Source organism: Salpingoeca rosetta, assembly GCF_000188695.1.
Source record: "Salpingoeca rosetta unplaced genomic scaffold supercont1.4, whole genome shotgun sequence".
In the NCBI taxonomy this organism is placed as follows: domain Eukaryota; class Choanoflagellata; order Craspedida; family Salpingoecidae; genus Salpingoeca; species Salpingoeca rosetta.
Window position 1 is genome coordinate 357,289 of NW_004754930.1, and position 25,719 is coordinate 383,007.

General features: G+C 56.5%; 7 protein-coding genes across 7 annotated transcripts; 5 read left to right on the plus strand and 2 right to left on the minus strand.

The window, feature by feature from the left end:
* Positions 1-45: 45 nt before the first annotated feature.
* On the plus strand, positions 46-6,811 carry PTSG_01148 (kinesin family member 1C). Its single transcript, XM_004997060.1, has 12 exons — positions 46-520; positions 850-1,272; positions 1,481-1,926; positions 2,233-2,605; positions 2,844-3,109; positions 3,413-3,485; positions 3,757-3,927; positions 4,233-4,331; positions 4,651-4,797; positions 4,983-5,219; positions 5,463-6,029; positions 6,329-6,811. The coding sequence occupies exons 1-12, from the start codon at positions 179-181 to the stop codon at positions 6,449-6,451; spliced, it is 3,267 nt and encodes a 1,088-aa protein (XP_004997117.1). The 5' UTR covers positions 46-178; the 3' UTR covers positions 6,452-6,811.
* PTSG_01149 (uncharacterized protein) lies at positions 6,803-8,307 on the minus strand. The gene is made up of 2 exons (XM_004997061.1): positions 7,732-8,307; positions 6,803-7,475 (listed from the first exon to the last, which is right to left on the minus strand). Exons 1-2 carry the CDS (start codon positions 8,153-8,155, stop codon positions 7,294-7,296), a joined length of 606 nt encoding a protein of 201 aa, XP_004997118.1. The 5' UTR covers positions 8,156-8,307; the 3' UTR covers positions 6,803-7,293.
* PTSG_01150 (uncharacterized protein) lies at positions 8,187-11,134 on the plus strand. Its single transcript, XM_004997062.1, has 10 exons — positions 8,187-8,609; positions 8,761-8,828; positions 9,022-9,107; positions 9,234-9,291; positions 9,562-9,647; positions 9,784-9,843; positions 9,978-10,059; positions 10,230-10,340; positions 10,558-10,582; positions 10,886-11,134. Exons 1-10 carry the CDS (start codon positions 8,504-8,506, stop codon positions 11,032-11,034), a joined length of 831 nt encoding a protein of 276 aa, XP_004997119.1. The 5' UTR covers positions 8,187-8,503; the 3' UTR covers positions 11,035-11,134.
* A 228-nt stretch (positions 11,135-11,362) lies between these two features.
* Positions 11,363-12,232, plus strand: PTSG_01151 (uncharacterized protein; the record flags this gene model as incomplete). Its single annotated transcript, XM_004997063.1, has 2 exons — positions 11,363-11,471; positions 11,985-12,232. The coding sequence occupies 2 exons, from the start codon at positions 11,363-11,365 to the stop codon at positions 12,230-12,232; spliced, it is 357 nt and encodes a 118-aa protein (XP_004997120.1).
* A 418-nt stretch (positions 12,233-12,650) lies between these two features.
* PTSG_01152 (uncharacterized protein) lies at positions 12,651-17,212 on the minus strand (the record flags this gene model as incomplete). Its single annotated transcript, XM_004997064.1, has 6 exons — positions 12,651-13,593; positions 13,890-14,380; positions 14,572-14,643; positions 14,875-15,648; positions 15,742-15,969; positions 16,243-17,212. 6 exons carry the CDS (start codon positions 17,210-17,212, stop codon positions 13,051-13,053), a joined length of 3,078 nt encoding a protein of 1,025 aa, XP_004997121.1. The 3' UTR covers positions 12,651-13,050.
* Positions 17,213-18,022: 810 nt separating this feature from the next.
* PTSG_01153 (uncharacterized protein) lies at positions 18,023-20,287 on the plus strand. Its single transcript, XM_004997065.1, has 6 exons — positions 18,023-18,493; positions 18,755-18,842; positions 19,015-19,082; positions 19,586-19,684; positions 19,827-19,876; positions 20,150-20,287. The coding sequence occupies exons 1-6, from the start codon at positions 18,089-18,091 to the stop codon at positions 20,226-20,228; spliced, it is 789 nt and encodes a 262-aa protein (XP_004997122.1). The 5' UTR covers positions 18,023-18,088; the 3' UTR covers positions 20,229-20,287.
* A 242-nt stretch (positions 20,288-20,529) lies between these two features.
* PTSG_01154 (ribosomal protein S15) lies at positions 20,530-25,637 on the plus strand (the record flags this gene model as incomplete). The annotated part of the gene is made up of 15 exons (XM_004997066.1): positions 20,530-20,626; positions 20,738-20,832; positions 21,122-21,178; positions 21,391-21,486; positions 21,756-21,847; positions 22,066-22,135; positions 22,446-22,565; positions 22,780-22,849; positions 22,989-23,128; positions 23,512-23,574; positions 23,751-23,777; positions 24,065-24,157; positions 24,775-24,888; positions 25,163-25,276; positions 25,524-25,637. The coding sequence occupies 15 exons, from the start codon at positions 20,530-20,532 to the stop codon at positions 25,635-25,637; spliced, it is 1,362 nt and encodes a 453-aa protein (XP_004997123.1).
* Between the last annotated feature and the right edge of the window lie 82 nt (positions 25,638-25,719).

A 25,719-nucleotide genomic window follows, 5' to 3' on the forward strand; every position in this document is an offset into this window, starting at 1 on the left:
CCAGCAGCGCAAGGTGGCACCAACACAAACAACACAAACTCGACAGCACAAAATCGCTCTGGTTGCCAAGGCCAACAACAACTCCTCGCTCCTCCCGAGACTGACAAGTACCACTCTCATTCCTCCTCACTTGACTTCCTACTTCAAGACAGCCGTTCGATCCCCCGCTACAACCGCCATGTCCGAGAACGTGAAAGTCGCGGTGCGCGTGCGCCCGTTCAACAAGCGCGAGAAAGAGCGGCAGGCGCAGCTGTGCATCCAAATGTCTGGGCAAACCACGACCATCACCAACCCGCACTCGAAGGAAGAGAAACGATTCACCTTCGACTTCTCCTACTGGAGCCATGACGGCTTTGAGGAGCAGAGCGATGGGCTTCTCGTCCCCACTGGCGCCCAGTACGCCGATCAGCAGCGCGTCTTCGAGGATCTGGGCCGTGGCGTGCTTGCCAACGCCTTCAACGGCTTCAACACCTCCCTCTTTGCCTACGGCCAGACGGGTTCCGGCAAATCTTACAGCATGGTCAGTCACACTGCTGATAGCGGTGCCTGTCTGTGTGCGTGTGTGTGTGCGTGTGTGTGTGTGCGTGCGTGTGTGCGTGCGTGTGTGCGTGCGTGTGTGCGTGTGTGTGTATGTGTGCGTGTGTGTGTATGTGTGCGTGTGTGTGTATGTGCGCGTTTGTGTATCGCTCTGGCTGTCTCCCCGATCGCTAGGTCTGTCCGCCTCCTCTCTCTATCCCCCTTTCCAAACCTCCCTGCCCCGCTCTCCCGCCTTTTCGCTCGCACTCTTCTCTTATCACCTCCACCCTGCTCTCTTCCCTGCCTCCCCGTTTCTTTTCATGTCCCATGCAGGTCGGCTACTCTGTGAACAAGGGCATCGTGCCCATTACATGTGAGGAGCTGTTTAAGAAGATGAACGAGAACTCCGAGAACTCTAGCACCCGCTACCAAGTCAAGTTCAGCATGCTGGAGATCTACAACGAGAAAGTGCGCGATCTGCTGCAGCCGCCACAACAGCAGCAGAAGGGCGGCCTCCGCGTGCGCGAGAACCCAAAGTCGAAGAAGTTTGAGGTCGTCGGCCTGAAGCTGGTCGACGTCAAGTCGTACAACGAGATTGAGACGCAGATGGAGCTTGGCACAAAGCACCGCACCGTCGCCGCAACCAAGATGAACAACACATCCAGTCGCGCCCACACCATCGTCACCGTCCTCTTTGAGCAAATCACAAAGGACGAGAGTGGTGTCGAGACAACCAAGCGCTCAGAGATGAACCTTGTATGTGATGGGTGCAAATCTGTGTGTCTAAATCTCTCTGTCTGTATGCTTTTTATGTCTGTATGTCTGTGTGTCTTCGTATCTGTGTGTTTGCGAAGCCGATGCAGCGCCCCTCAGCCCCTCAAACGCGCACACACACATACGCACAAAAGCGCGCACTCACACATGCACACACTCACACATGCACACACAAACGCGCGAATATCAGGTCGATCTTGCTGGTTCGGAGCGCGCAAACAGCACCGGTGCGACTGGCGAGCGCCTGAAGGAAGGATCCAACATCAACAAGTCCCTGAGTACGCTGGGAAAAGTCATCCAGGCCCTGGCAAAGGGCAAAAACTCGTTTGTGCCGTACCGTGAGTCTGTGCTGACGATGCTGCTACGCAATGCGCTTGGCGGCAACTCCAAGACCATTATGATCGCCGCGCTGTCGCCGGCCGACATCAACTATGACGAGACACTCTCCACGCTGCGCTACGCAGACCAGGCCAAGCAGATCAAGAACAAGGCCGTGGTGAACGAGAGCCCGACGGAGAAGCTGATTCGCGAGCTGAAGGAGCAGATTGAGGAGCTCAAGTCCCAACTCGGCGGAAAACCGATGCAGCCGTCGTCCTCACAGGGCGCCGGCGCCGCTGACGCCGACCAAGCCCTCCTGTACGTCGAGCGCGTTTGTGTGTGTTGTGTGTGTTGTGTGCGTGTGTATGTGTGTGTGCGTGTGCGTGTGCGTGTGTGTGTGTGTGCGCGCGCGTGTGTGTGTATATCTGTGTCTGTGCCTGCCTGTATGTTTCTATGTGTGTGATGGTAGTTGGCCTTGGCCACTGCGTTCCTCATATCTAGGATACACAACTCACTTGCGTGGCTGCGATGCTCACACTCTCTTCATGCACATTTGCCATCCTTTCCCCCACTCCCTGCCCCATCGCCCTATTCCTTGGCCTCCTGTGCTGTGTTCAACGGCAGGGCGCGTATGCAAGAGTTTGAGCGGCAGATGGCGTTCCAGGCAAACGTGGACCAGGGCGGGCAGCCCGAGGCACAGCAGTCCACGGAGCCATCGATGCACGAGAAGGAGAAGCAGAAGAAGGCAACAACGGCCCACTTCACCAACCTCAACGAAGACCCTGCCCTCTCCCACATCATCTGCCACTTTGTGGACCAGCCAGAGATGGTTGTGGGCCAGGATGAGGATAGCGCTGCCGCCAGCGAGGAGGGCGGTGGCGAGGGTGGTAACTACATCCACCTCACCGGATTCGGGATCCGCAAACGCCACGCAGTCATCACCATGGACGGTAGCGATGTCTTTATCGAGCCAGGATCTGCCGCGTCCAACACACGAGTCAGTGTGCACGTGTGCATGCGTTTGTGCGTTTGTGCGTTGGTGTGCATGCGTTTGTGTGCGTGCGTGTTTGTGCATGCGTTTGTGTGCGTGTGTATTTTTGTTTGTATGCAAGCTTGTCAGTTTCATTGCCTGGTCTTCGTTGTTCCCGTTTAGCCACAGCCTGGCAAGCTTCTTTCAACTCCCAGCGCACACCTCACTGCGTATTGCATGGACACCACATTGACGTGTCCCACAGGTGAACGGCACCCAGCTGACGGAGAAGGTGCCACTGAAGCACAACGACCGCCTGTTGTTTGGCACCAACTCCATTTTCCTGTTTGTCAACCCCGCCAACCAAGATCCGAGCGCGGGCACGCCAGAGAAGGTGGACTACGAGTTTGCCCAGGAGGAGATTGCAAAGGCGAGCGGGCTGCTTGTTGAGGGCGGTGATGCAGAGGAGAAGGAGCGAATGTCACAGATCCTTGAGCTCTTTCCCATGGTCGCCGAAGTCAACGCTATCAGGTGCTGTACACGCTGCGGTCGTGGAAATTGTTCCTCAGTGGGATCGATGCGCGGTGTATTATGGATGTGTGATATCGGGAGATGGATTCAGGCTGCGGCTGTGGCTGTGTGTGTGTGTGTGGCTGTGTTTGGCTGTGTGTGGCTGTGTGTGTGTGTGTGTACATGTGCATGTGTGCACTTGTGGACGCATGTGCATTTGCGAGTATGCGAAGCACAGGCAGACAAATGTGCGCCTTGTTTTGCTCATTGACTCTACGTGCATGTCCCCCCTCGACACTCATCATGTGTGTGTGCTTGAAACAGCGATGAAATGGACAAGAAGATGAAGTTTTCTGTTGCACTCGTCAACGACATGATGTTGCCGAACGCAAGCACCGTACGTGATTCTCCCACACATGCTTGCATGAGATAGGTGGTGGTGTTGTGGAATGAGATGCTTGTGTCGCGTACTCATCCATGCGTCTGCAGCCTTCATCACACATCGGTGCCTTTATCGCTGCGCAAACACACACACACACTCACTCACACATACACATACACACACACAATTACACTCACACACACTTACACTCATACACACTCACACACTCTCTCTCTCACACTCACACACGTCTCGTACGCGTACGCTTATCGCACCCTGCCTACAGTCTGACCGATCGCAGGTGATGGTGAAGGCGGTGAACACGCGAAACGAGAACGAGTGGCTGATTGACCGCGCAGAGTTTGTTGATCGCCGCTACCGCATTCAGGAGATGTTTGGCGACTGGGCATACGACCAGGACAAGGACGCCTCTGTCTACGGCCCGCCGCGCAGCGACGTACGATGCGATTGTGGTGGTGCTGCTGATTGGAGGATGGACGTGTGCTAGTTGATCGGCGGTTGGAGTCAGAGCTGCATGCACTGTGTGTGTGTGTGTGCGTGCGTGTGTGCGTGCGTGCGTGTGTGCGTGCGTGCGTGTGTGTGTGTTGCGATGTGTGCTTGTTTTTGGCTGCATTCCATGGACACCATGACGCGCCGTGCTCGCTGTGTGCACGCAGTTCAGTTCTCACACCACGATTAATCATACCAACGCCACGATTACCACCACCACCACCACCACCACCACCACCACTTTGTCACCAGGCTGACCCGTTCTTTATTGAGCCGAGCTCGGTCGTGGTTGGCTTTGCCGGCATCTTTGTCGTGCCCCTCTCCCTGCGTATGGACTCCGAAGACACATACGTGCGTACCATGCAGCCCAAATGCATGTCTGTATGATCGTGTGTGTGTCTGTATGATCGTTTGTGTGTCTGTGTGTGTCTGTGTGTGTCTGTGTGTCTGTTTGTCTGTCTGTGTGTGCCTGTGTGTCTGTGTGTGTGTGTGTGTCTGTGTGTCTGTGTGTGTCTGTGTGTCTGTGTGTGTGATCGTGTGACGACATGCAGCCATGATCGAGCTCTTCGTAGTCTTTATTTATCCCTCATCACTGCTCATACGCACATCATCACCACACACCACCACCACCATCGACCTGTCCCCCTCCCTTCCGTTCCACGACGTGTAGGAGGCGCTTGACTACGCGGCCCAGCGGCAGGGCAGCGTCTGTGTTGCGCTCGAGCCGTGCCAGGAGGACGGCACGCCGCTGACGGAGGAGGACTTTCTGGACGATCCATCCGCCCTGATGCAACTCAACGAACCATACCACATCAAGGTTTGTTCGCAGCGGTGCGCGGCCCTTTTCCGTGCCGCTGGTGACAACTTTTTGATCATATTCATCCCTGCGTGTGCTTGCGATTTGACACCCTGGCAATCACGATCACACGCAAACGCGCACACGTGCATACATTGATTTACACTCATACACGCGCAAACACACACAATCACACACAATCACAGGTGATGATCCGGTGGGCGGAAGTGACACACGCGCGGTTCTCAACAGCGCTGCGGTGCGTGCTGTATTTCGGAGACCTCGATGTCATTCAGACGCCGTGGATGTATGGAAAGACAAAAGCGGACTTCAACTACGAGAAGATTGTGACCATCAACAAGGTCACGCCGGCGCTGATTGAGTGGATGGAGAATGGCATGGCAAAGGTCATCATCGAAAGCAAGCACAAGGACGACGAGAGCGTACGTTTGCGCCTGTGTGATGCTGTGTACGTGTCTGTGTCTGTGTGTGTGTGTGCACGTGTCTGTGTGTGTGTGTGTGTGTGTGTGTGTGCGTGTGTGTATAAGTCCTGTGTCGAATGTGTGCAAGTTGCGACGATAATGTGTATTCCATTCCCTCCCTCCACCTCACACGCCAATGCCCATCCATCCACCCGCTCCCTCACACGCCATCTATTTACACACCCTGCTGATTGAACCCTGTAGACGTCGTCGATCACACGGCTGACGTCGATGGCGGATATGGCGATGGAGTTGCAGGCTGCAAAGGACCGCATCAAGCAGCTGGAGGGCGGTGGTGATGGTGATGATGGTGGTGATGGTGGAAAGAAGAACTCGAAGAAGGATCGAAAGGCGTCTGCCAAGGCGGCGAAGGAGCTGGAGAAGGCGAAGAGCGAGCTGGTGGAGATGAAGAAGAAGGCGGAGGCGCTTGAGAAGGAGCTGTCTACAGCAAAGAAAGCAGCAAAGGGCGAGGGCGACCAGGAGAAGGAGCTGAAGAAGGAGCTGAAGGAGCGCGACAAGACCATCTCCAAGCTGGAGAGCGAGGTGAAGAAGCTGTCCAAGAAGGACAGCAAGAAGGACAGCGGAAAGGCAGGCGCCAACAATGCTGACGTGGACGCCGCCATCAAGGAGCGTGACGAGACGATTGCACGCCTGCAACGCGAGATGGAGGAGCTGAACAAGAAGGTGTCTGCTGCCCCAACTGGCGAAACGGTCGCTGTCGCCAACGTCGCCGCCGACGACCTTAAGGAATCAATCAAGACCGTTCTCAACGTGAGTTGGCGTTGTGTGTGTCTGTGTCTGTATGTGTGTGTGTGTGCGTGTGCGTGACTGTGTGTGAGCGTGTGTCTCTCTCTGTGTGTGTGTGTGTGTCTGTCTGTGTCTGTGTGTCTGTGACTGTGTGCGCCTGTGTGTGCATGTGTGCGTGTGCGTGCATCGATGCTTGCCTCTTCTTGCTGATGCCCATGCAACCACGTGCTGTCGTGCTGCAACCCTTCTCGTCTGCCCCTTACCCCCTCCTCGTCCCATTTTCATCATCTCATCGCTCACCACATCCTCCGCCCTGTCAACAGCAACACCGCAACGATGCTGACGCGCGCGCGCTGTGGACGGACGTCGCAACCAAAGTTGGCGCATCCACAGACGGCCCGCTTCCCCCCGCCAACAAACCGTCCTCCGTGTGCTCCATCATGTGATTTGTCGCACGTGCGTTGTCATGTGCATTCGCATTGCACTTGTTGTGCGTGCTCATATGGCTCTGTGCTGTGTCGTATGGGCCTTGTCTCGTTTTCCCCCCATTTAACACACGCACGCACAATTGTGGGTGTCTGTGCCGTGTTGTTCGTGCTTCCTCCTTGTTGTGGGTTCATGACCCTCCCTGTCTGTCTTGACTTCCTTGCCCCAGCTTCTCCTTCCCTTCAATCAACGCACTGGCTGCCTCCCCCCCCCCCTTGTCTTCTCCGCTCAACCACTCTTCTACACACCCGCTCCGCCCTTCCCTTCGTGCTGCTTCCACGCGTGAAAATAACACCAGTGACGAGCGCATATCATCATCGTCTGTTTACTGCTTGACGGAAGATTGTGGCTTCCCCTCAGGCATACATGTATCACAAAGAAACTGCTTCTCAACCTAATGGCAAACACTCCAAGCATCCTCCCTTCCCTTGCGTACACACACACTTCGCACACGCGCACACAATAACGCATGTACTGCCTGCAAACAAGTCTCGCTTACGCGGCCAATACAACCATGCACTACACGCACAAACGACAAGCACGAGCTGGGGATGGTGGTGCTGCTGCTGCTGCTCATCATCTCAGGTGGTCGTCGTCCTCTCTCCTAGCCGCACATGTCTGCTTGCTCGCCAAGGCAAAAGGGCTCGCAACCTTGCACCTGACACTCTCCCCGCCCTGTCATAGATCCAACGCCAACCAATCCCGTCATCCCCTTTGTTCTCCACCTTTTCTCTCTCTCTCTCTCTCCCTGTCTCTCGCACACACGCACGTACGCGGCAGTCACATCAAGTGCTGGCGATGGCTACTTCTTGAGGGACGCCCAGACGGACTTCATCTTCTTGAGCCACTTGCGGTGCTTGTGTTTCTTCATCTTCCTTCGTCGCTTCTTCAAGGTGGAGCTCATGAGCGCTGCCGCGTGCAAGGAGCCGATGGCATGTGTTTGTTCAAGGAGGCGGTGGTCCAGGCGGCACAGCCCTTCATCCTCTGCATGTGTGTGTGTGTGTGTGTGTGTGTGTGTGTGTGTGTGTGTGTGTGTGGAGACACAAGGGGGGGGATGGCGTGAGCTGGTCGCCATGTGTACATCATTCAGGTACGGGGCAATGTATGTGTGCACGCATTCGCAACAACAAGTGCTTCCTGATGCTTCGTTTTACGCACCCACGCACGCACACACACACACACACGCGCACACACACAACACAACACAACACAACACACACACAACACAACGCACACATACCTTGGAGGATGGCGCTGAAGGTAGAGGGAGGGACGGGTGCAGGGGAGGCGGATTCGAGGGTCTGGTCGACCGGAGGCGCTTGCGTGCGGTATTGCTCGGCCTGCCATGCCAGCAGATCGAAGCGCAAGGACGAGGACGGTGTTGTGTGCACGATGTTTGTGGATGCAAAGGACAGCCCTCGCTTCCCCGAGGACGACGCTGCGTCGATGACGTCGCCGCCGACGTGGGGGTGGCTGTCACTGTTGTCGCTGCTATCGCTGCTGCTCCTGTAATGCAGCATGGTGGAGCACGAGAACGCTCGTGCACTTGCCACCGCCGCCGCCGTAGCAGCGAGGCAACCCGGTGTCCTCCTCGTCATCGCCGCTGCTGTTGTAGCGGGGCGCAGCAGCGTCATCCCCCCGCGCATCGCACGCACAAACGCCATCGTGCTTTGCCTTGCTTGCCTTCCGCTCGCTCTGTGTGTGTGTCTCTCTCTCTCTTGCGTCGAGTCGTCGTGCTTTGGTTGCTGTCTGTGCTTGGCTTTTCTCGTCAGTGTTGGTATTGGTGTATGTTTCGTGTGAGCGTTTTGTGCACGAATGCAAATGCGCTTTTCGTATCCACCGCACACCACCATCAAAGACAGACAGCCAGGAAGGAAGGAACTGTGGATGAGTTGGCGACGTGAGCAGCAGCCGCAGCAGCAATAGCCATCCACACCCACACACACCCACACCCACACCCACACACACACACACACACACACACACACAGACACAACAGAGAGACAGAGAGGATGGAGGAGTTGAGGGAGTTGCAGCGATCCCATGAGCGCAAGAGCATGCGCATCGTGGCCATTGCCAGGCAGAACTGGAGCGCAGTCATGGGCAGCGGCGACGAGAGTGAGTGTTGGGCTTGCCAGTGCCTGCTCCTGTCGATGATGCGCCTCGATCCCAGCTGCATCGACAACACGCAGTCACGCGCACACACACACACACACATACAGCCATGCTCACAAGCATTCTCCCACGCCACTACGTGCGACACGTGCAGAGTGGGGCTTCTTGGAGCAGATCTTCACTGCGAGCTTGGACATGCCGAATGCAGAAGACGTGCGCAAGGTGCGTTCTGTCTCGTAGCTTGTCCTTTCCACTGCGCTTGCGTCGATTGCTCTTTCTGCTGGAGAAAAGCTCGCCCATCAAGAATGAACGGATAACGAAGGGGGTTTCCACAATGTTCACATGCCTGCAAGCTCACAGCTCTGCCGCATGTACACACACTCACACACACGCATGCACGCACACATGTGTGTAGAGATGCCTACAGGCGCTGGAGAAGCGGTTCCCCAACAGCCAGCGTGTGCAGCGACTTCAGGCGATGGGCTTTGAGGCCGACGGACAGTACGTCGTGGCCGTCTGGCTTTCTCTGTTGGCAGTGCGCGTGTCACTTGGTGCGTTGCAGGCTGCGTGCATATCTCATGGCTTGTTGTCGCGCGCGCGCGCGCGTGTGTGTGTGTCACTGTGTAGGTTTCAGAAAGCGCTTGATATCTACAACGAGATGCTGGAGGCTGATCCTCTCAACCCGGTGCGTTGTCTCAGCGAGTGCTGTGAGGAATGAGCGGTGGTGGCCGGCGGTGGTGTTGGTAACGGTGATGGTGGCAACGGTAGGGCTGCTTTAGTAGAGTACACACACATGCACACACACACATGCACACACACACACGAACACACACACACACACGCACACACGAACACACACACAAACACAAACACAGATATTCCCTGACCTGGCAAGTGCATGCCATTTGTTCACTCTCTTTTCCCACCTTGCCGCCTTGCTTCGTGCTTGATACAGGCGATCTTGAAGCGGAAGATTGCTGTTCATATCGGCAAGGACGACATTCCCCTCGCCATCACCGCCCTCAACAAATACCTGGAGCTGTAAGCGAGTGCCTGCACTTTTGCGCGCGTGCGTGTGTGTGTGTGTGCGTGTGTGTGTGGCCTCGTACAACTGCTGTTATTGTGTCCATTGTGCACTTCTGCTCACCACGCACTGTTGGTTGGTCGTGTTTGTTAGGTACTCGAGCGACTTTGAAGCCTGGCAGCAGCTGACTGACTTGTACATCGACACACAGGAGTGAGTTGTGACAGCCTGCTGCAGACACGACACGACACGCACACACATACACACACACACACGCATCTCTGATGCACTAACGCATTTTGTTCTGATCATTGACCTCACGCACGCATGCACACACACATGCACAGCTTGCAGAATGCGGCGTTTTGCCTGGAGGAGGTCATGCTGTCAAACCCACACAACCACGTCTACTACTGCACATACGCCGAGGTCAGCGTGTATCATGTGCGCGCAGCATGTCTGTATGTGCTTTGTGTGTCTGTATATGTCTGTGTATGTGTGGTGTGTGCGTGTGTGTGTGTGTGTGTTGGTAGTTCCGCGAGCTCGCTCAATGTGCGGTGGCCCATCCGTGGTGTTTGTTGTTTGTGTGTGCGGTGCAGGTGTTGTTTGCGCGTGGAGGAAGCGAGCGCATGACACAGGCCCGGCGCTACTTTGCAAAGGCCCTCGAGCTCAACCCAACAAGTGCACGCGCCCTCTACGGCCTTCACCTCGTAAGCACATGTGTCTGTGTCTGCGTGTGCGTGTGTGTGTATGTAGCGTGCCTGTGGTGTGTGTATGTGGCGTGCCTGTGGTGTGTGCGTGTGTGTGTGAGGAGCCTGGCTATCCATCTCAAAGTACGGCTCTCAGCCCACGCTCCTGTCTTGTTCTCGTTTTGCTTCTCCGCGCGCGTCCCCATCTGCCCTTGTGTGTGATCGTGCTTGACTTCAGGCCTCGGCGCGCACTATGACCAAAGGTGCGCCTGTCTGAAGCTTTGTGCACATTGTAGACATTGATATGCTATGAAACTTTGTGTGGCCATCTACGGTCACAACACACACATGCAATCACACAGGACACATGAAACATGACACATGACACACATGCACTCACACATGACACATGACACATGACACATGACACATGCCATCCACACACACACACACACACACACACACACACACATACTCTCTCCCATACACACGTACACACGTACATACACGCACACGCTCTCTCGCTTACACTCACGACACACACACTCTCACTTTCGGACTGTCAGGCTCAAAGGCGTCCGAGGATGTGGCGACGGTGGCAGACCTGCGTGACGGCAGCAAGGAACAGCTGCTTGCGTTGTATGAAGAGCAGGGTGCAAACCCAACCCACCAAGCCCTCCTCCCCTCCGTCTTGGTTGGCAGCGGCAAGCAGTGATGTGATGTGATGTGACACGACTTGAGATGGGCATTGGGTGGTTCGAGTGAGCGGGTGGTGGTCGCTTGCCTGTAGAAGATTCGATAAAGACTTTCGCATATTTTCCACAACCATTGTTGGCCAACAACGACGACGACAACAACGCGAGCGAGCGAGCGAACGACTTTGAGCGACCATCCACACCATCCTTCCTTCTCCTTCCGCAACATTCATCTGTTGCATCTGCCCATCCACGTCGGCGCCTCCATCCATCGAACCGGGAACGGTTGGACACCAGACAGACAGAGCGGGAAATCGGCTTAAAGACCACCATCTTCAAGGGAAGACAATGCGCGTGGTGACAGCAGTGCTGATCGCGGCCATGGCCGCCCTCACCGTGGCCATCGTGTCCGTGCCTGTGGCTGAAGCGGAAGACACCGGCAATCCTGCAACTCCTAGTACAAGCACAAACGCAACCACAACCACAACCACGACAACCACAACCACAACCACAACCACAACCACAACCACAACCACAACTACAACCACAATTACAACCACAACTACAACCACAACTGCATCAAACCCTTCACCAGACGATGGTCCGGACACAACCACGCGCGCTCCAACCACAACCACAACTCCAACCACCACCACCACTACAACCACGCGCGCTCCAACCACCACCACACGTGCTCCAACCACCACCACACGTGCTCCAACCACCACCACAACGACACGCCCTCAACCTACAACCACGCGCGCTCCAACCACCACCACACCACGTCCTGCGACCACCACCACACGTGCTCCAACCACCACCACAACCACACGTGCTGCATCATCGACCACAACCACACGTGCTGCATCATCGACCACAACCACACGCGCTCCATCGTCGACCACAGCCACACGTGCTCAACCCACCACCACACCACGTCCTGCGACCACAACGCGGGGATCTGCCCCAGCAGCCACGACGACACGCGCTGCCGACGCTGCGACGACAACCACCACGCTTGGCGAGTGGCAGCTGCTGAAGATCAAGGCGGAGGATGGGCTGAGCCACTCTGCAGCAACCTTCCTTGTCGCCTGCGCCGTCGTCGTCACAATCCTGGCCGTGGTGTTCCGCAAGAACATCTCTGAGAGCGTCAAGGGCCTGTTCTCCGACAAGCGCGGGCGGTACGACCGGCTCAAGGCGCAGAACATGTCCGTCTAACGCGGCCACCGGCTCAACTCCGCATACTGGAAGGCTGCTCATTTATACCATCCCCTCTTCACTTCCATCATCATCGTCATCGTCATCATCATCATCACAATGCCACCAGCCGACACGTTGCCCGTTGATCACCGTCAGCTTCGTTTTCCACATCCTCTGTGTGTGGCGTGACCACCTTTGCGTCGGCTTTGCCACCCGTGTGCTCAGCATATACACCAACCTTCATACACACGTGTGCACCACACAAACACATGCACACACAACAAGTTCGCTTCCTTGCTTGCCTTTCTCCCGTTACCTTCTCCATCGGCAACTAGGGAAGTTGCTGTCCGCCCATGGCCGTTTTGTGTCGCTGTGCTCAGGGATTGCACTGCTTTGTGGCATCATGCTCGAGTTGTTCTTGCCCGCTGCTCTTGTATCTGTTGTCTGTGCACGTTTATCTCTTCTTGGCTGACGACTACATAGTGACACCCGCACACATCATCGTTGAATGCACATGCGCAATAAACTTACAAGCCCTCTTTCCAACTGAACCAGGCACTCCGCCACCGACTCACTCGCACGCACATACATACACACTCCTCAACACACATGTACACACGCACGCGTACTCACGTACACACACACACACACACACATACACACTCCTCGACACACATGTACACAAGCACGCGTACTCACGTACACTCACTCACACGCACGCGCACACACACACACTCTCTCTCTCGCTTCAAACGAACAATCTGGTCGCAACCTTACCCCTTGCTTCCCTGACAACCCCTTTCCCCCCGCCTCTCCTCCTCCGCCTATCTCTGCCATCAGTCCATGAAGCTGTATCGTTTGGGCCGTGGCAGGTCCGCCATCTTGATGCTCTGCATCTGACTGCACTCCAGGCTGCGGTACCCAAGGTCGCTCTGCTGCTGCAGCTTCTCCATCGTCCCGAGCCGTCGCTGGTGGATGGTCACCCGGTGCGCCAGCCGCTCTGTTGTTGACTTGCGCCGCCTGTGCGCCGCAGCCGCCAGCAGCGATGACGTGTCTGAATGCGCCGTTGACTGCACGCTCGTCGCGGTTGAGAGCAGTGCCGATGCTGACGGTGTCGCTCCCTCTTGCCGTTCTTGCTGCTGCTGCTGCTGCTGTTGTTGTTGTTGCTGGTGGTGGTGGTGGTGGGAATATCCTGCCTCCGCCTCGCCCTCGCCCTCCTCGGCGATCCTGGGCGGGATGCGGCCTGCCTGGTGCAGGGAGCGGAAGAGGAACGAGCTCGTCTGCTGGGCCAGCTCCCGGTCAATCTCCATCGACGCTCGCGACCGCCGGCGCATCGTCTCCTGCAGCTGCTGCTGCTTCTGCCGGTGTAGCAGCTCGGCCTGATCGAATGAGGACGGGTGTTGGTGTGTTGAGGGAGTGGTGGGTTGCAATGGGTGGTGGGTGTGGATGACACGGTTGGTGTGAGACGTGTATTTGTGGGCGTGACTGCATTTGACCACACACGCATACTTGCGCGTTTACACACACACACACACACATACACACACATGTACACACATGCACACACACATGCAAACATACACACGCGCGCATACATTCACATGCTTCTTTCCCCCCCCCCCCAGACCCCATTCAACTCGTAGCACTACTGCCATGAGCTGCTGCAAGTACGTACCACGTCTGCTGGTTTCTGCTGCCTGTATGTTGAAGGGTCGTGAACGTTCCACTTGCGCGCCTGTCCGAGCGTCCCGATGTATTCGCCATGGATTGTCCACACACGGCATGTGCAGTCCTCGCTGGCCGTCAACACAACACGCGTCATGCCGTCGGTGTCGTTCCCTTCCGTGGCGGGCGACTCCGCCTTTGTGGTTGCGAGGCTGATGCGTGTGATGGCCTGCACGTGCGCCATCCACTTTGTTTGCAATATCGGTTCACCAGCGCTGCTGCCGGCGTCCACATCCTCGCGCCACGCCGCGCACGACCACACCTTTACCGTGCCAGCAGCATCCGCCGTCACCATGCGCTCGCCACTGCCGCACACCTCCACGTCGTTCACCGTGTACCTGCTCACGTGCAGCTCGCACAGCATGCGGCCCGTGTTGGTGTTGAACAGCCACACGCACCCAGCGCCCCCGCCAGAGCCCCACAGCACAACGTGCTGCGCTCCTGTGACCATGCATTGCCAGCGTGATGCGTGTTGTGTCATGCATGTATGTGGATGTGTGTGGGTTGTGGGCAGTGCTGTGAGCGTTGTGTGTGCGATAACAATGGCAGCGATGATCGTTGTGTGTGCGTGTGTGTGTGATGTCAATCGCAATGACCCCGCAGCCTTGAGCCATCGCACCCATCTATTTCACCTTGTGCGCCTGGTGTCTGGAGCGCGTGCCTCCACGCCACCATGCCGAGCACCGAGCAGCGCGGTACTTGCCCTGGGTGGGGTCGAGTTTGGAGGGAGGGGGTGAAAGACAGAAGAATCAAGTGTGGGTGTGGACGTGAAGGTTGGTGACAGTCGCAGTGTGGTGACCACGCACAGCATACAACACACACCCACACACCCACACACACACCACACGGACATAAACACACCAAAGCAGCCTTCCCTCAACAAGCCTATCCTCAACACCTTCTTGCGCCCCAGCCCCCTCTTCAGCAACACGTACGTCTGAGAGAGTGCTGTCGCGTGGCGAGGACGCGGTCGAGGACTTTCCAGGTGAAGATCTCGCCGTTGATGGAGCATGATGCAATGTACATGGGCCGCAGCTCCACAATGCTGGTCACGTCCGCCGTGTGTCCCCTCCCAATGGCGCTCTGGTCCGCGTGCACGTAATAGTCGGAGCCGTCACACTGCGAGAAGATGTTGATGGTGCGGTCCCACCCTCCAGACACGACGCGCCCGTCCTGCATCTCCAACATGGTTTGCACCTCCACCCGCAGGTCGGTCTGCAGCTTCATGAGCGCGAGCCCGACGTTGAAGTTCCACAGCTTGATGGTGCCGTCAGACGCCGCTGTTAGCAGCCGCCGCTGCGAGTGGTCAAAGTTGAGCTTGGTCACCTCCGCGCTCGCGTGCGCGGGCCCAAACTTGAGCAGCCGCTCGCCCGTGTTGAGGTTCCACACGTTGATCATGGACTCGCGGCACGCCGTCACCACCTGGCTGAAGAGCGGGTTGTACCCGACATCTGTCAGCGGCTGGCTATGCGTCTGCGTCTCGCCAGAGGTGGACAGGAGCTCGCGCCCGAGGTACGCCGTGTGCAGCTGGTCTGACGCATACACGACACTCGAGGTGCCGCTGTCGTACAGGCACGCTGTGATTGGGTGGCCACCCGGGTTGACATGCGACGCGGACAGGCTGAGAATGCAAGCGTGCGTGTACAGCGACCACAGCTTGACGACGGCGTCCGCAGAGAGGGAGATGAGGAACTGGTGGGCAGGCCGGCCTGTGGTGCCATCCCCATCGCCATGTTCCTGCTGCTGGTGTTGCTGGTGCTGGTGGTGTGAATGGGACGGCCGTGGTATGTTGTGGTGACTACTGTGCGTGTCGATGCTGCTCTTTGTCTGGATGGCCAGTGTGAGGATGCTTGCCTTGTGCCCTTCGAGGATGGCGTTGGCGCGGTGGTTGACGTGCGGGTTCCACAGCCGCAGCTTGCCGTCCACGCCCCCAGATACCAGCACGTTGGACTGTTTGGAGAAGTCAAACGCGCGCACGCCCTTTGGGATGTTGAACTTGCGTGCATCCGAGTCAAACACCACCATGGCATCTGGTGCAACAGGGGACGGGCACGTGTGTGCGAGCGTGCGTGTGCGTGTGTGCAGTGCGAATGAATATGGATGCGAGGGTGATTGTATTTGTGTGTGCGCAGGATGTGCGAGTGTGTGTGTGTGTGCATGTGTGTTGTGCGCTTGCTTTGGGGTCACACGCTGCACTGTATTTGCACAGAGAGACATCTGCAGGACGCAGCATGTCACGTGCCAGATGTCTCTCTTCACCAGCTTCAAACAGGTTGCGCATGCACACACACACGCGCGCCTACCTGGTGTTGTTGCGCTGCAGGAGATGAAGGTGCCTGGCGCAGAGTAGCCCGAGATGCCCTCCACCCAGTCCGAGTGCACCTGTTCGGACCAGTAGTAGTCTGGGGACAGCCGGCTGAGCGGAATGTCGTGTCGAAAGTCGCGCGCATCCGTTGCACTCAGAAGGTGGAAGCGGTGCTCGCGGAACTGCAGCACGTGCACGCGCCCGCCCATGTCGCCCATGAGCAGCGTGTCCGTTGTCTCGCTCTCGTGGAAGGCCATGCACATGATGGTGTGGCTGAACCCCGTGATCTGGCACAGCTCCTCAGAGACCGTGCAGGGGAGGTCGTAGAACCTGAGTGTGCGGTCGGAGAAGGAGACGGCAACCTTGCCAAATGGCGTGAGCACGACGGCGCTCACGGCCTGCACCTTGCGCTGGGGCAGACTGAGGTGTGTGGTCTTGATGGGCTTGAGATCGGACCGGTGCATGGAGATGACGCCGTCCTCCGTGATGGAGATGAAGCGGTACGAGCTGTGGGCGTTGCGTTGGGTCGGCATGTGGTGGGTGACGCAGGCAATGGGAATGCGCGCGGGAAGGTTTACTCTGGTGATGGGCACCGTCTCGTGGATGTGCAAGCGCTGCGCCTCTGACGCCGGGTCGTCGTCCTTCTCCTCGTACGCCACCAGCATGTAGGTGCATAGCTCGTCCCAGTCAACGTTGCCGTCGCAGCTGGTATCGATCTTCATGAAGAGCAGGGCCAGCTGCTCCCTTGAGATGACGTCCTTGCTGATGTACTTGTGCATCACGTTGCAGAACGAGTCCATGTCCAAGCCCATGTCTTTGAACTTTGGGTTCTGGAACTCGTCCATGAGCTTCTCCAGGTGGTCCCTGCGCAGGTAATCCTCCACCCTGCCCTCATGGTCAAACGTCTCGATTGACACCGGTGGCGACACCGACCTGTCGTGGTTGCTGGCCTGAACAATCGACGTCATTTCTCGGCTCAACGGGCGAGGGTAAGAGGCGCAAAGCGAGGGGCAACTGAAGGGGCGCTGAGACGTATATGTGTGTGTGTGTGTGCGTGTGTATGCGTGCGCGCGTGCAGCGTGTAGAATGCACCCTTTGATCCGTCGCTGGTCCCTTCAGATGTCGCTAATGCCACTCGCTGGTGCTTGAATGTTGCCTTTGCTGCTGCTGTAGTCGTTGTTGTCGTCGCTGTTGCTGGGGACGACGACAGAACGTTGGGCCAACGCGCCGCGCCAGGCTGCCCGTGCTGTGCGTTTGTTTACGGCCGTGCGAAGCGCCTTGGAGATGTTGACGACTGCCGAGTAGGCGGGCGTATGCATGAGGAAAGAACAATGGAGCAGAAGAGAGGCGGTGCAGGCTGTCACGACACAATCGCGCACACCACACCGGGCGGTAGCCAAGGGAAGACACGGGCACACGGCTTGCCCGCTCAAATTCCGATCCTGCAAAAAGTTTCTTAATGACGGTCAGTCTTCAAGGCGCACGGCGCAAGCAGAGACTTGAGAGCTGATGCAAGTAGAGTGAGACAGGAGTTGCAGTTGGAGAGATGAGACAAACAGCGGAGCACGTTGGCAGCCCTTCTTGCTTGCTTGCAATGGCTCTCGCCAGCCAGGGGCACTGTACAGCTTTGCAACGTACCTCACACGAGCTTCTATGTCGAAGGGGAGAGAAAGAGAGAAAGGCTGGAATGCACGCCAGAGCTTTGATGTCGTGTTGCCGCCAAAAAAGAACGCTGAAGGGCTGGAAGGGGCAAAGCAGCCAGGGTCAATTAATTCCGCATCAAACCAAGAACACAAAAGAAAAAACAGAAGAAGGAAGGACGAGCACGTTGTTGCGCGAAGACGATGATGAACATGCTGGCGATGCACAGGTTTGCGGCAGTGGGTCGGATGCCAGTGACAGCGGCGGCGGCAGCGATGCGACTCGCCACAGCAACCGCGCAGCGAACCGGTGTGCGCGCAGCAACAACAGCGGCAAAGAGGATGCAGTGCGCTCAGCAGCTGCGCCATGCTGCAGGCATTCAACGCGCTTTTCAGGGGCCAGCGTCCTGCAAGAACAACTCCCTAGTGTGCCGGCGGCCACTGCACACCACGGCGTGCACACACATGTCGTCGTCCACGGCCACTGATGCCCCAAAGGAGCAGCAAGAACGGGTGTTGCTGTACGAGGCACCCATTGCCAGGCCTGTGCGTACGTTGAAGGTCGTCTCCGTCACCAGTGCCACCCTCACCCTGCTGTTTCTTCCAGCGGTACGTGCTTGCGCGTGTGCGTGTGTGTGTGCGTGTGCGTGTGTGTGCTTGCGCGCGTGTGTGCTTGCGCGCGTGTGTGTATGTGTGTGTGTGTGCGTGTTTTTGTGTGAATGTGTGTGTATGTGTGCGTGTGTGCGTTTGCGTGCTTTACCTTTTCCCAGTCACAAGATGTAACCTCTACAACGCACCAAACCACACGCACACACACACGCACACACACACACACACACCCTCTCCCCCCTCTCTTGTGCCCTCCGCCAGTCCATCTTCATTGGCAATCCAGACATGTCCGCCATGGCCAAGGTGGCACTTTCCACCACCGTTTGCTGCTTTGCAGGCGCAACAACAGGTGGGGTCACCTGCCATCACCTCCATCATGTCATGGGCAAGTGGTTGTTTGCGTGGTGTGCAGGTGTCGTCACGACCTGCACTCTGTGCTCACCGCAACGCCCATGTACACACCGTGTCTGCCGATGCCACTCATGATGCCTTCTACCTCTTGCACTTGACGCTGGGAGCAGGTGCGCTGCACTGGGCAACAAAGTCGTATGTCTGCAACATCACCGTGTCGCACGAGGATGCCGAGAAGGTACCGCGATGTCACTGTTCCCTGCGCTTGTGATTGTGTCTCTCTACTCATGGGCTTCGCCACAGTGGCACTGTGCGCGTGTGTGTATGTGTGTATGTGTGTACGCATGTGTGTGTGTGCGTGTGTGTGCGTGCGTGGGCGTGCGTGGGCGTGTGTGTGTGCGTGGGCGTGCGTAGGCGTGCGTGTGCGTGTGTGTGCGTGTGTGTGTGCGTGCGTGGGCGTGTGTGTGTGCGTGCGTGGGCGGGTGTATGCCCTCCCCCACATACACACACACACATACATACATACATACATACATACATACATACATACATACATACATACATACATACATACATACATACATACATACATACATACATACATACATACATACATACATACATACATACATACATACACACATACACACACACATACACACATACATACATACACGTGTACGCTCGCCTCCCCAACTCGACGGCTCACGCTGGCTGCTTGCACTGGTGCTGACATCACAGCTGAAGCGCGGGGAGGACTGCAGCGACATCTCGCTGACAGCAGAGACAGTCTCCTTCTTTGGAGGCGTGAAGCAGACAACCTTCTCGGCAGCAGACGTGGTGAGCATATGTGTCGTGTTTGCTGATGTACCCGAGCTCTCGCCTCAACACAGGCTGTTTGTGCAGGCTGCTTACGTGCACACGTTGTCCACTCCCACACTGACCCTCTTCACTCGCCATGGTGCATACTTGGTCATGGCAGACATATCCCACAGATGACCCGGCCTTTAAATCCTTCTTCGTCGGGAACCAGTACGTACAGCTGGCGAGCGTGCATGCGCATGCGTGGTTGCGTGTGCTTGTGCGTGCATGTGCTGGCGAGCGTGCATGTGCGTGTGTATGTATGTGTGCGTATGTGTATGTGCGTCTGCGTGCTTGTCTGCTTGTGCATGTGTACGTGTGCGCTTGTAGTCATCGACAGCACACCTCTTTGAGCGTGTTCATCTCTGCACGAGCGACTTGCAGTGCTCACATGGACGGACAACTCACATGTGCGCGCGTGTGTGTGCGTGTGTGGATGCGCAGGAGCTTCTTCGTGCATGGGGAGGTGGTTGGCCCCAACAGCCCGCTGCGCAAAGTCCTCAAGCAGCTGAAGACCGGCTGACACCCAAAGGCGCCGAAGGAAGGAAGGAAGGAAGGAGGAGGAGGAGGAGGAGGAGGAGGAGGAGGAGGAGGAGGAGGAGGAGGAGGAGGATTTGCTCACACTGGTGTTGTACACAGACAGGCAGACGTGCATTAGACAGATGCACACAGCTGACTGACGTGAATGAATGCATGAATGAAACGAAACGAGGCGAGGTGCAAAACAAGAACACAAATCGCAACAGCGCACACAAACACAAACACAAGTCCAAACACAAACACAGGCAAACACACAAACACGACAAAACACAACACGAGCAGCCATGCCGTACACTGGGCCCGTGGTTGACACGCACCACCACTTCTGGGACCTGGAGCGGTTCGGGGACCACTACAAATGGATCAACAACATCCCTGCAGGTCGAACGAGATGGCCACACACCCATTGACACGGTTCAAGAAAACGCACACCCCCGTGCTCACGCGCTCACGAACAACTTGGTGCTGTTGACTGATGCGCTTTGGTGACAGATGCCAAGGACGCGGGCCTGAAGCGGTCATATCTGCTGCCAGACTTTGAGCGGGACATTCAGGACTTGAATGTCACCAAGTCCGTCCATGTGCAGGTGCGTGTGCGTGTGTCTGTATGCGTGCGTTTATACGTGCGTGCGTGCGTGTGCGTGCGTGCGTGCGTGCGTGTTTGTACGTGCGTGCGTGCGTGTGCGTGCGTGCGTGCGTGCGTGTGTGTGTGTGTGCGTGTGTATGTGTGCGTGTGTATGTGTGCGTGTGTGCATGTGTGTGTGTGTATGTGTGTGTGTATGTGTGTGTGTGTGTGTGTGGAGACACCGTCTGATGCTGTACCACGTGTATCAATTCTCACACCACACGCCCATGCGCACGTGTGTGTTGCGGCAGGGCGAGTGGCGTGGAGACGAGGTGGAGGAGACAAGATGGCTTGATGGCATTGCAGAGGTGAGGAACAGCACACCACTATGCCAAGTGCCGGCGTGCGAACGTCTGGGCGATATTGGAACTGTGTTTGTGGTGGTCCATGTGCTCATGTGTGCATTATGTCGTCTGCAGTCACACCGCTCTTCCCCCTCCGGTTCACCGCAACGACTCCAATCACCACTGTGTGACCACCCCTTCTTTTGCACCTCGCCACCGTGTCCCTTGTCACGCAGGACGTTGATAACAGTGCCGGGTTTCCGCATGCCATTGTGGGCTACGCCAACTTTGACAGCCCAGACGTCGAGAATCAGCTGCAAGAGCATGCAAAGGTCTGCAAGGGGAGAGTGTGTGCGTGCGTGCATGTGCGTGCGTGTGCGTGCGTGTGCGTGTGTGCGTGTGTGTGTGCGTGTGTGCGTGTGTGTGTGTCACCGTTCCACGCTTGCTGTGCTTTGCTTTGCGTTGCATGTCGTTCACATGCCTCGTTTGTTCAACATTGTCCATCTATCCCTCCAAACCCTCATCCAATGCGACCAACTTCCCCCTGTACCCCCCTCCTCCGTCCTCCGGCCAAACCTACTTTGTCCCGACGCGGACACAGAGCCCGCGGTTCAGAGGGGTTAGGCAGTTGTTGAACTGGCACGAGGACGAGTCGAAGAGAGCAGCAGAGCGCGACTACCTCAGCGATCCAGAGTGAGGTTCCCTTGCCCGCACCTGTGCGTTGATTGTCGTGTTCTGCATGAGCGCACCAGTTGTGCACAGGTGTGATGCATTCCTGGCTGTGCACAGCTGTACACGCGCGCACTGCAAGCTGCCTCCCACCCCACCCCCATCGTTTTGTTTCTCTGAGTGTTGGTTGGTTGCTTCATCTGAAGCCTCACTCGGGGTGTGCGCATGTGTCTGTGCCGCAGGTGGCGGGAGCGTATCGGGCTGCTCGCCAAGTACAACCTCTTGTTCGAGCTGCACCTGTATCCGCACCAGGTCTTTGAATAACATGCACATGCGCTTATTTTGCTTCGCAACTCGTGCGTGTCTATGTGTGTGGGCGTCCATGCGCTCGTGTGTCTGCCCGTGTATTTGCCAGCTCCCTTGACTCCAAACGTCTCCACCTGTCCCCCACTTGACTCGATCCGTCTCTGTCTGTCTTCATCTGTCTCTGTCTGTCTCTGTCTCCCCCGTCCTTTCCCCTTACTTACCATCACCCTGCTTTGTTGTCCCCATTTTACCGCACACGCACACGCACACGCACACGCACACACACACACACACACACACACAAATCAAACACCAGATGGCACAGGCGTCGGCGCTGTGCAAACAGCACCCTACGATCCCGTTTGTGCTTGATCACATTGGTTGCCCCATTGAGCGGGATGGTCCTGGCTACGATTCCTGGCTCCACAGCATGAAGGTGCGACAGTGCCATGTGCACGTGTGTGTATGCATGTGTGAATATGTGTGTGTGCACACGTTTACATTCGTGCCACTGCGCGCCTTTACATTCGCCCCTGTGCGTATGGCGAAACCTGTGGCTACGTTTGTCGTTGAGCGACAGACAACCAACGCCCCTCACTCTCTCTGCTGCTATCACACTGTCTTACTGTGCTGTGTGCTATATTGTGCAGGACCTTGCTTCCAATGCCAACGCATACTGCAAGATCTCGGGCCTCATTCACCCAATGCACACAAGCAAAGGTATCATGTGGCGCGTGAGGGCAGTGTAGGGTTTTCCATGCATGCGTACATGTTGTTGACCTGCGACTGTCACTGTTGCTGTGCTCTTGTTCACACACACATGCGCGTGCGCTGTGCGCGTGTGGGTGCCGCTCGATAGGGGGTTGGAGTGCCGAGACGTTGCGTCCTTGGATCAAGGGGACCTTGGAGGCCTTTGGAACAGACCGTTGCTTGTTTGGCTCCAATTTCCCTGTGGACGGCGTGTGTGGATCCTACAAGCAAGTGCTTGATGCCGTGAAGGTGAGCGACCTGCCAGTGAAACTCCTCTTCCACTTGCTGAGTAGTGCTCATGCTGCTGCGTTGCTTGATTGTCGCGCTGTCTCTGAGTACAAGACTTACACTCACACACGCTCTCACACGCACAACACACGCACAACACATACACACACACGCTCTCACACGCACAACACACGCACAACACATACACACACACACTCCCACACACACACACACTCCCACACACGCACAACACATACACACACACACTCCCACACACACACACACTCCCACACTCCCACACACACACACACACACACACACACACACACACACACACACACACACACACACACACACACACACGCACACACACACACGCACAACACAAATCACACATGCAACAGGCCTGCTTGGATGAGCTTGGTGTGAGCGCAAGCGACCAGCACAGCATCTTTTATGCCAACGCTGTGCGCATTTACCAACTCTCTGATTGATTTTGCCACGGTGGCAAAATGTGGTGCAAAGGAAAAAATAAAAAATTGTTGTGGTCTGTTTTGGGTGGTGAGTGCCCGGTTTTTTTGCTTTTGAGGTAGATAGCAGATGGCCGTGTGCGCACTCGTGTGCCTTTTTCCACTCGAATCAGAGATCCACACACAGACGCACCGCAGAGGTGAGGGAGCATGGGATATGGCGAGCGCAAAGTTGGGAGGGAAGGATGGCGAGGCGACGGCCAAAGCGCCCTGCCATGGATGTGGAGACTGGTCCATGACAGACTGCCTGTGTGTGTGTGTGTGTACGCGTACGTTTGTTTGTGTGTGTGTGTGTACGTCTGTCAAGCAGTTGGCACCACAGCAAAAACTGCACCAACTACACAACCATCACATGCCACACGTCGCACTCATTGTCGCAACCTGTGAAACCCTTTGTGCTTTTGCGCTTGTGTGCTTGTGTGAGTAGATGGCTGACGTTCAGAAGAGGAAGCGCGCTTTCCGCAAGTTCACCTTCCGTGGTATTGAGGTCGAGCAGCTCCTTGACCTCAGCCATGACCAGGTGTGTAAGCGTGCACGCGTGTTTGGCCATGTTTGCGCACGTGGCGTGTGTTTGTGTGTGTGTGTGTGTGTGTGTGTGTGTGTTGTAGCGTCTGCCCGAACCCAAGTGCCGATGCAGCGAGTGAGATGAACGGCACACGCGGACTGGCCTTGTGGCGCTCGCGAAGCGATGGGAGAATCGATTGATGTACAGCAACAAGGCAGCGCGAGAGCCGATGCCGAGATGCGACCCACAGAGACCACCACCGCCACCACCACAGCACGCGACTGAAAGCACCTAAAACCGGCCCCGCTTGCTGCAACACACCATGGAGAATGCTGATGATGACCGCGACAGAAGCGCAGAGCAGCTTGAGTGTGCTCACATGAGCGGGGAGCAATGTCACAGCACTAACGATTGGCAGCGACAACCACAGCGTTGATGGTGTTGACATTTGAAGCGTTGCGCTTCAGAGCCAGCAACGGCACGCTGTTGCTGCTGACCATGTGTGCACCCACGTACAAAGTGCAATGTCACTGATATCTTTGAAGACCCGCGTTTCTCACCCTCTGCGGCTCTGCTTCTTCGCTGTTGGTCTTGCCTCTACACTGTTCTTGGCCTGTGTTTGGTCGTAACAGCTCCTGGACCTCCTCAACTGCCGTGCCCGCCGCAAGCTGAAGCGCGGTCTCAAGCGCAAGCCCCTCAGCCTTCTCAAGAAGCTCAGGAAGGTCAAGAAGGAGACCCCCGAGGGCGTAAGTTGGTGTTGGACTCGATGTGTGTGCTTGCTGGCTGCACTGCACACGTGTGCTTTTGCACCTGTCTTCTCTTTCGTGCACCCCTTTGTCCGGCACGCGCGCCAAGCATACACCTGTGTGTTTGCAACTGCCGGTCATAATGCGCACCTGCAGAGACAGTTGATTCCCAGTGCTGGCTCATTCGCTCCTTGTGAGACTCAACTCACCCATGGTTTCTGTTCTTGCTTCTTCCATACGTGCGCCCTATCTGTGTGCTGCTTGTACCCGACAGGAGAAGCCCGCTCCCGTCAAGACACACCTGCGTAACATGATCATCCTCCCCGAGATGATTGGCAGCATTGTTGGCGTGTACAACGGCAAGACCTTCAACCAAGTCGAGATCCGGGTACGTTGTTGGTCTTGGCGTTGTGTGTTCTTTCTGTGCACATGATGTTGTCGCGGAGTGAGACGTGTTGTGTGTCCTGTTTGGTGCTGCTGGGCATCGCATCTGTCTTGCGTGTATGGCTGGCCTCCGGTGCTTTGCGCGTGCCACACTCAATGTACGCTCGCTACTGGCTCACCTTGTCGTGTGTTGGTTTTCCTCTTGGTTTTGTTGCTCTCTTCTCTGTGTCGTTTCCCTTTCTTCGTTGCAGACTGACATGGTTGGCCACTACCTTGGCGAGTTCTCCATCTCCTACAAGCCTGTGCGCCACGGTCGCCCCGGTATCGGTGCCACTAACTCCTCCCGCTTCATCCCTCTCAAGTGAACATGGTCCTGGAGTGCGTGCGCGGTGTTATTGTGGTCGATGTGTTGCGGGAGACAAGCTGTGCGTGCGAACGTGTGTCGTC

Coding starts and splice junctions, on each gene's coding strand:
- PTSG_01150 (XM_004997062.1), top strand. CDS start 8,504: ATGGAGGAGTTGAGGGAGTTGCAGCGATCCCATGAGCGCAAGAGCATG. Junction 8,829..9,021: donor ATGCAGAAGACGTGCGCAAG/GTGCGTTCTGTC, acceptor ACATGTGTGTAG/AGATGCCTACAGGCGCTGGA. Junction 9,108..9,233: donor GGCTTTGAGGCCGACGGACA/GTACGTCGTGGC, acceptor GTCACTGTGTAG/GTTTCAGAAAGCGCTTGATA.
- PTSG_01148 (XM_004997060.1), top strand. CDS start 179: ATGTCCGAGAACGTGAAAGTCGCGGTGCGCGTGCGCCCGTTCAACAAG. Junction 521..849: donor CCGGCAAATCTTACAGCATG/GTCAGTCACACT, acceptor TGTCCCATGCAG/GTCGGCTACTCTGTGAACAA. Junction 3,110..3,412: donor GCCGAAGTCAACGCTATCAG/GTGCTGTACACG, acceptor TGCTTGAAACAG/CGATGAAATGGACAAGAAGA.
- PTSG_01153 (XM_004997065.1), top strand. CDS start 18,089: ATGATGAACATGCTGGCGATGCACAGGTTTGCGGCAGTGGGTCGGATG. Junction 18,494..18,754: donor CCCTGCTGTTTCTTCCAGCG/GTACGTGCTTGC, acceptor GCCCTCCGCCAG/TCCATCTTCATTGGCAATCC. Junction 19,685..19,826: donor CCTTCTCGGCAGCAGACGTG/GTGAGCATATGT, acceptor TGGTCATGGCAG/ACATATCCCACAGATGACCC.
- PTSG_01149 (XM_004997061.1), bottom strand. CDS start 8,155: ATGGCGTTTGTGCGTGCGATGCGCGGGGGGATGACGCTGCTGCGCCCC. Junction 7,476..7,731: donor CTTCAGCGCCATCCTCCAAG/GTATGTGTGCGT, acceptor ACACACATGCAG/AGGATGAAGGGCTGTGCCGC.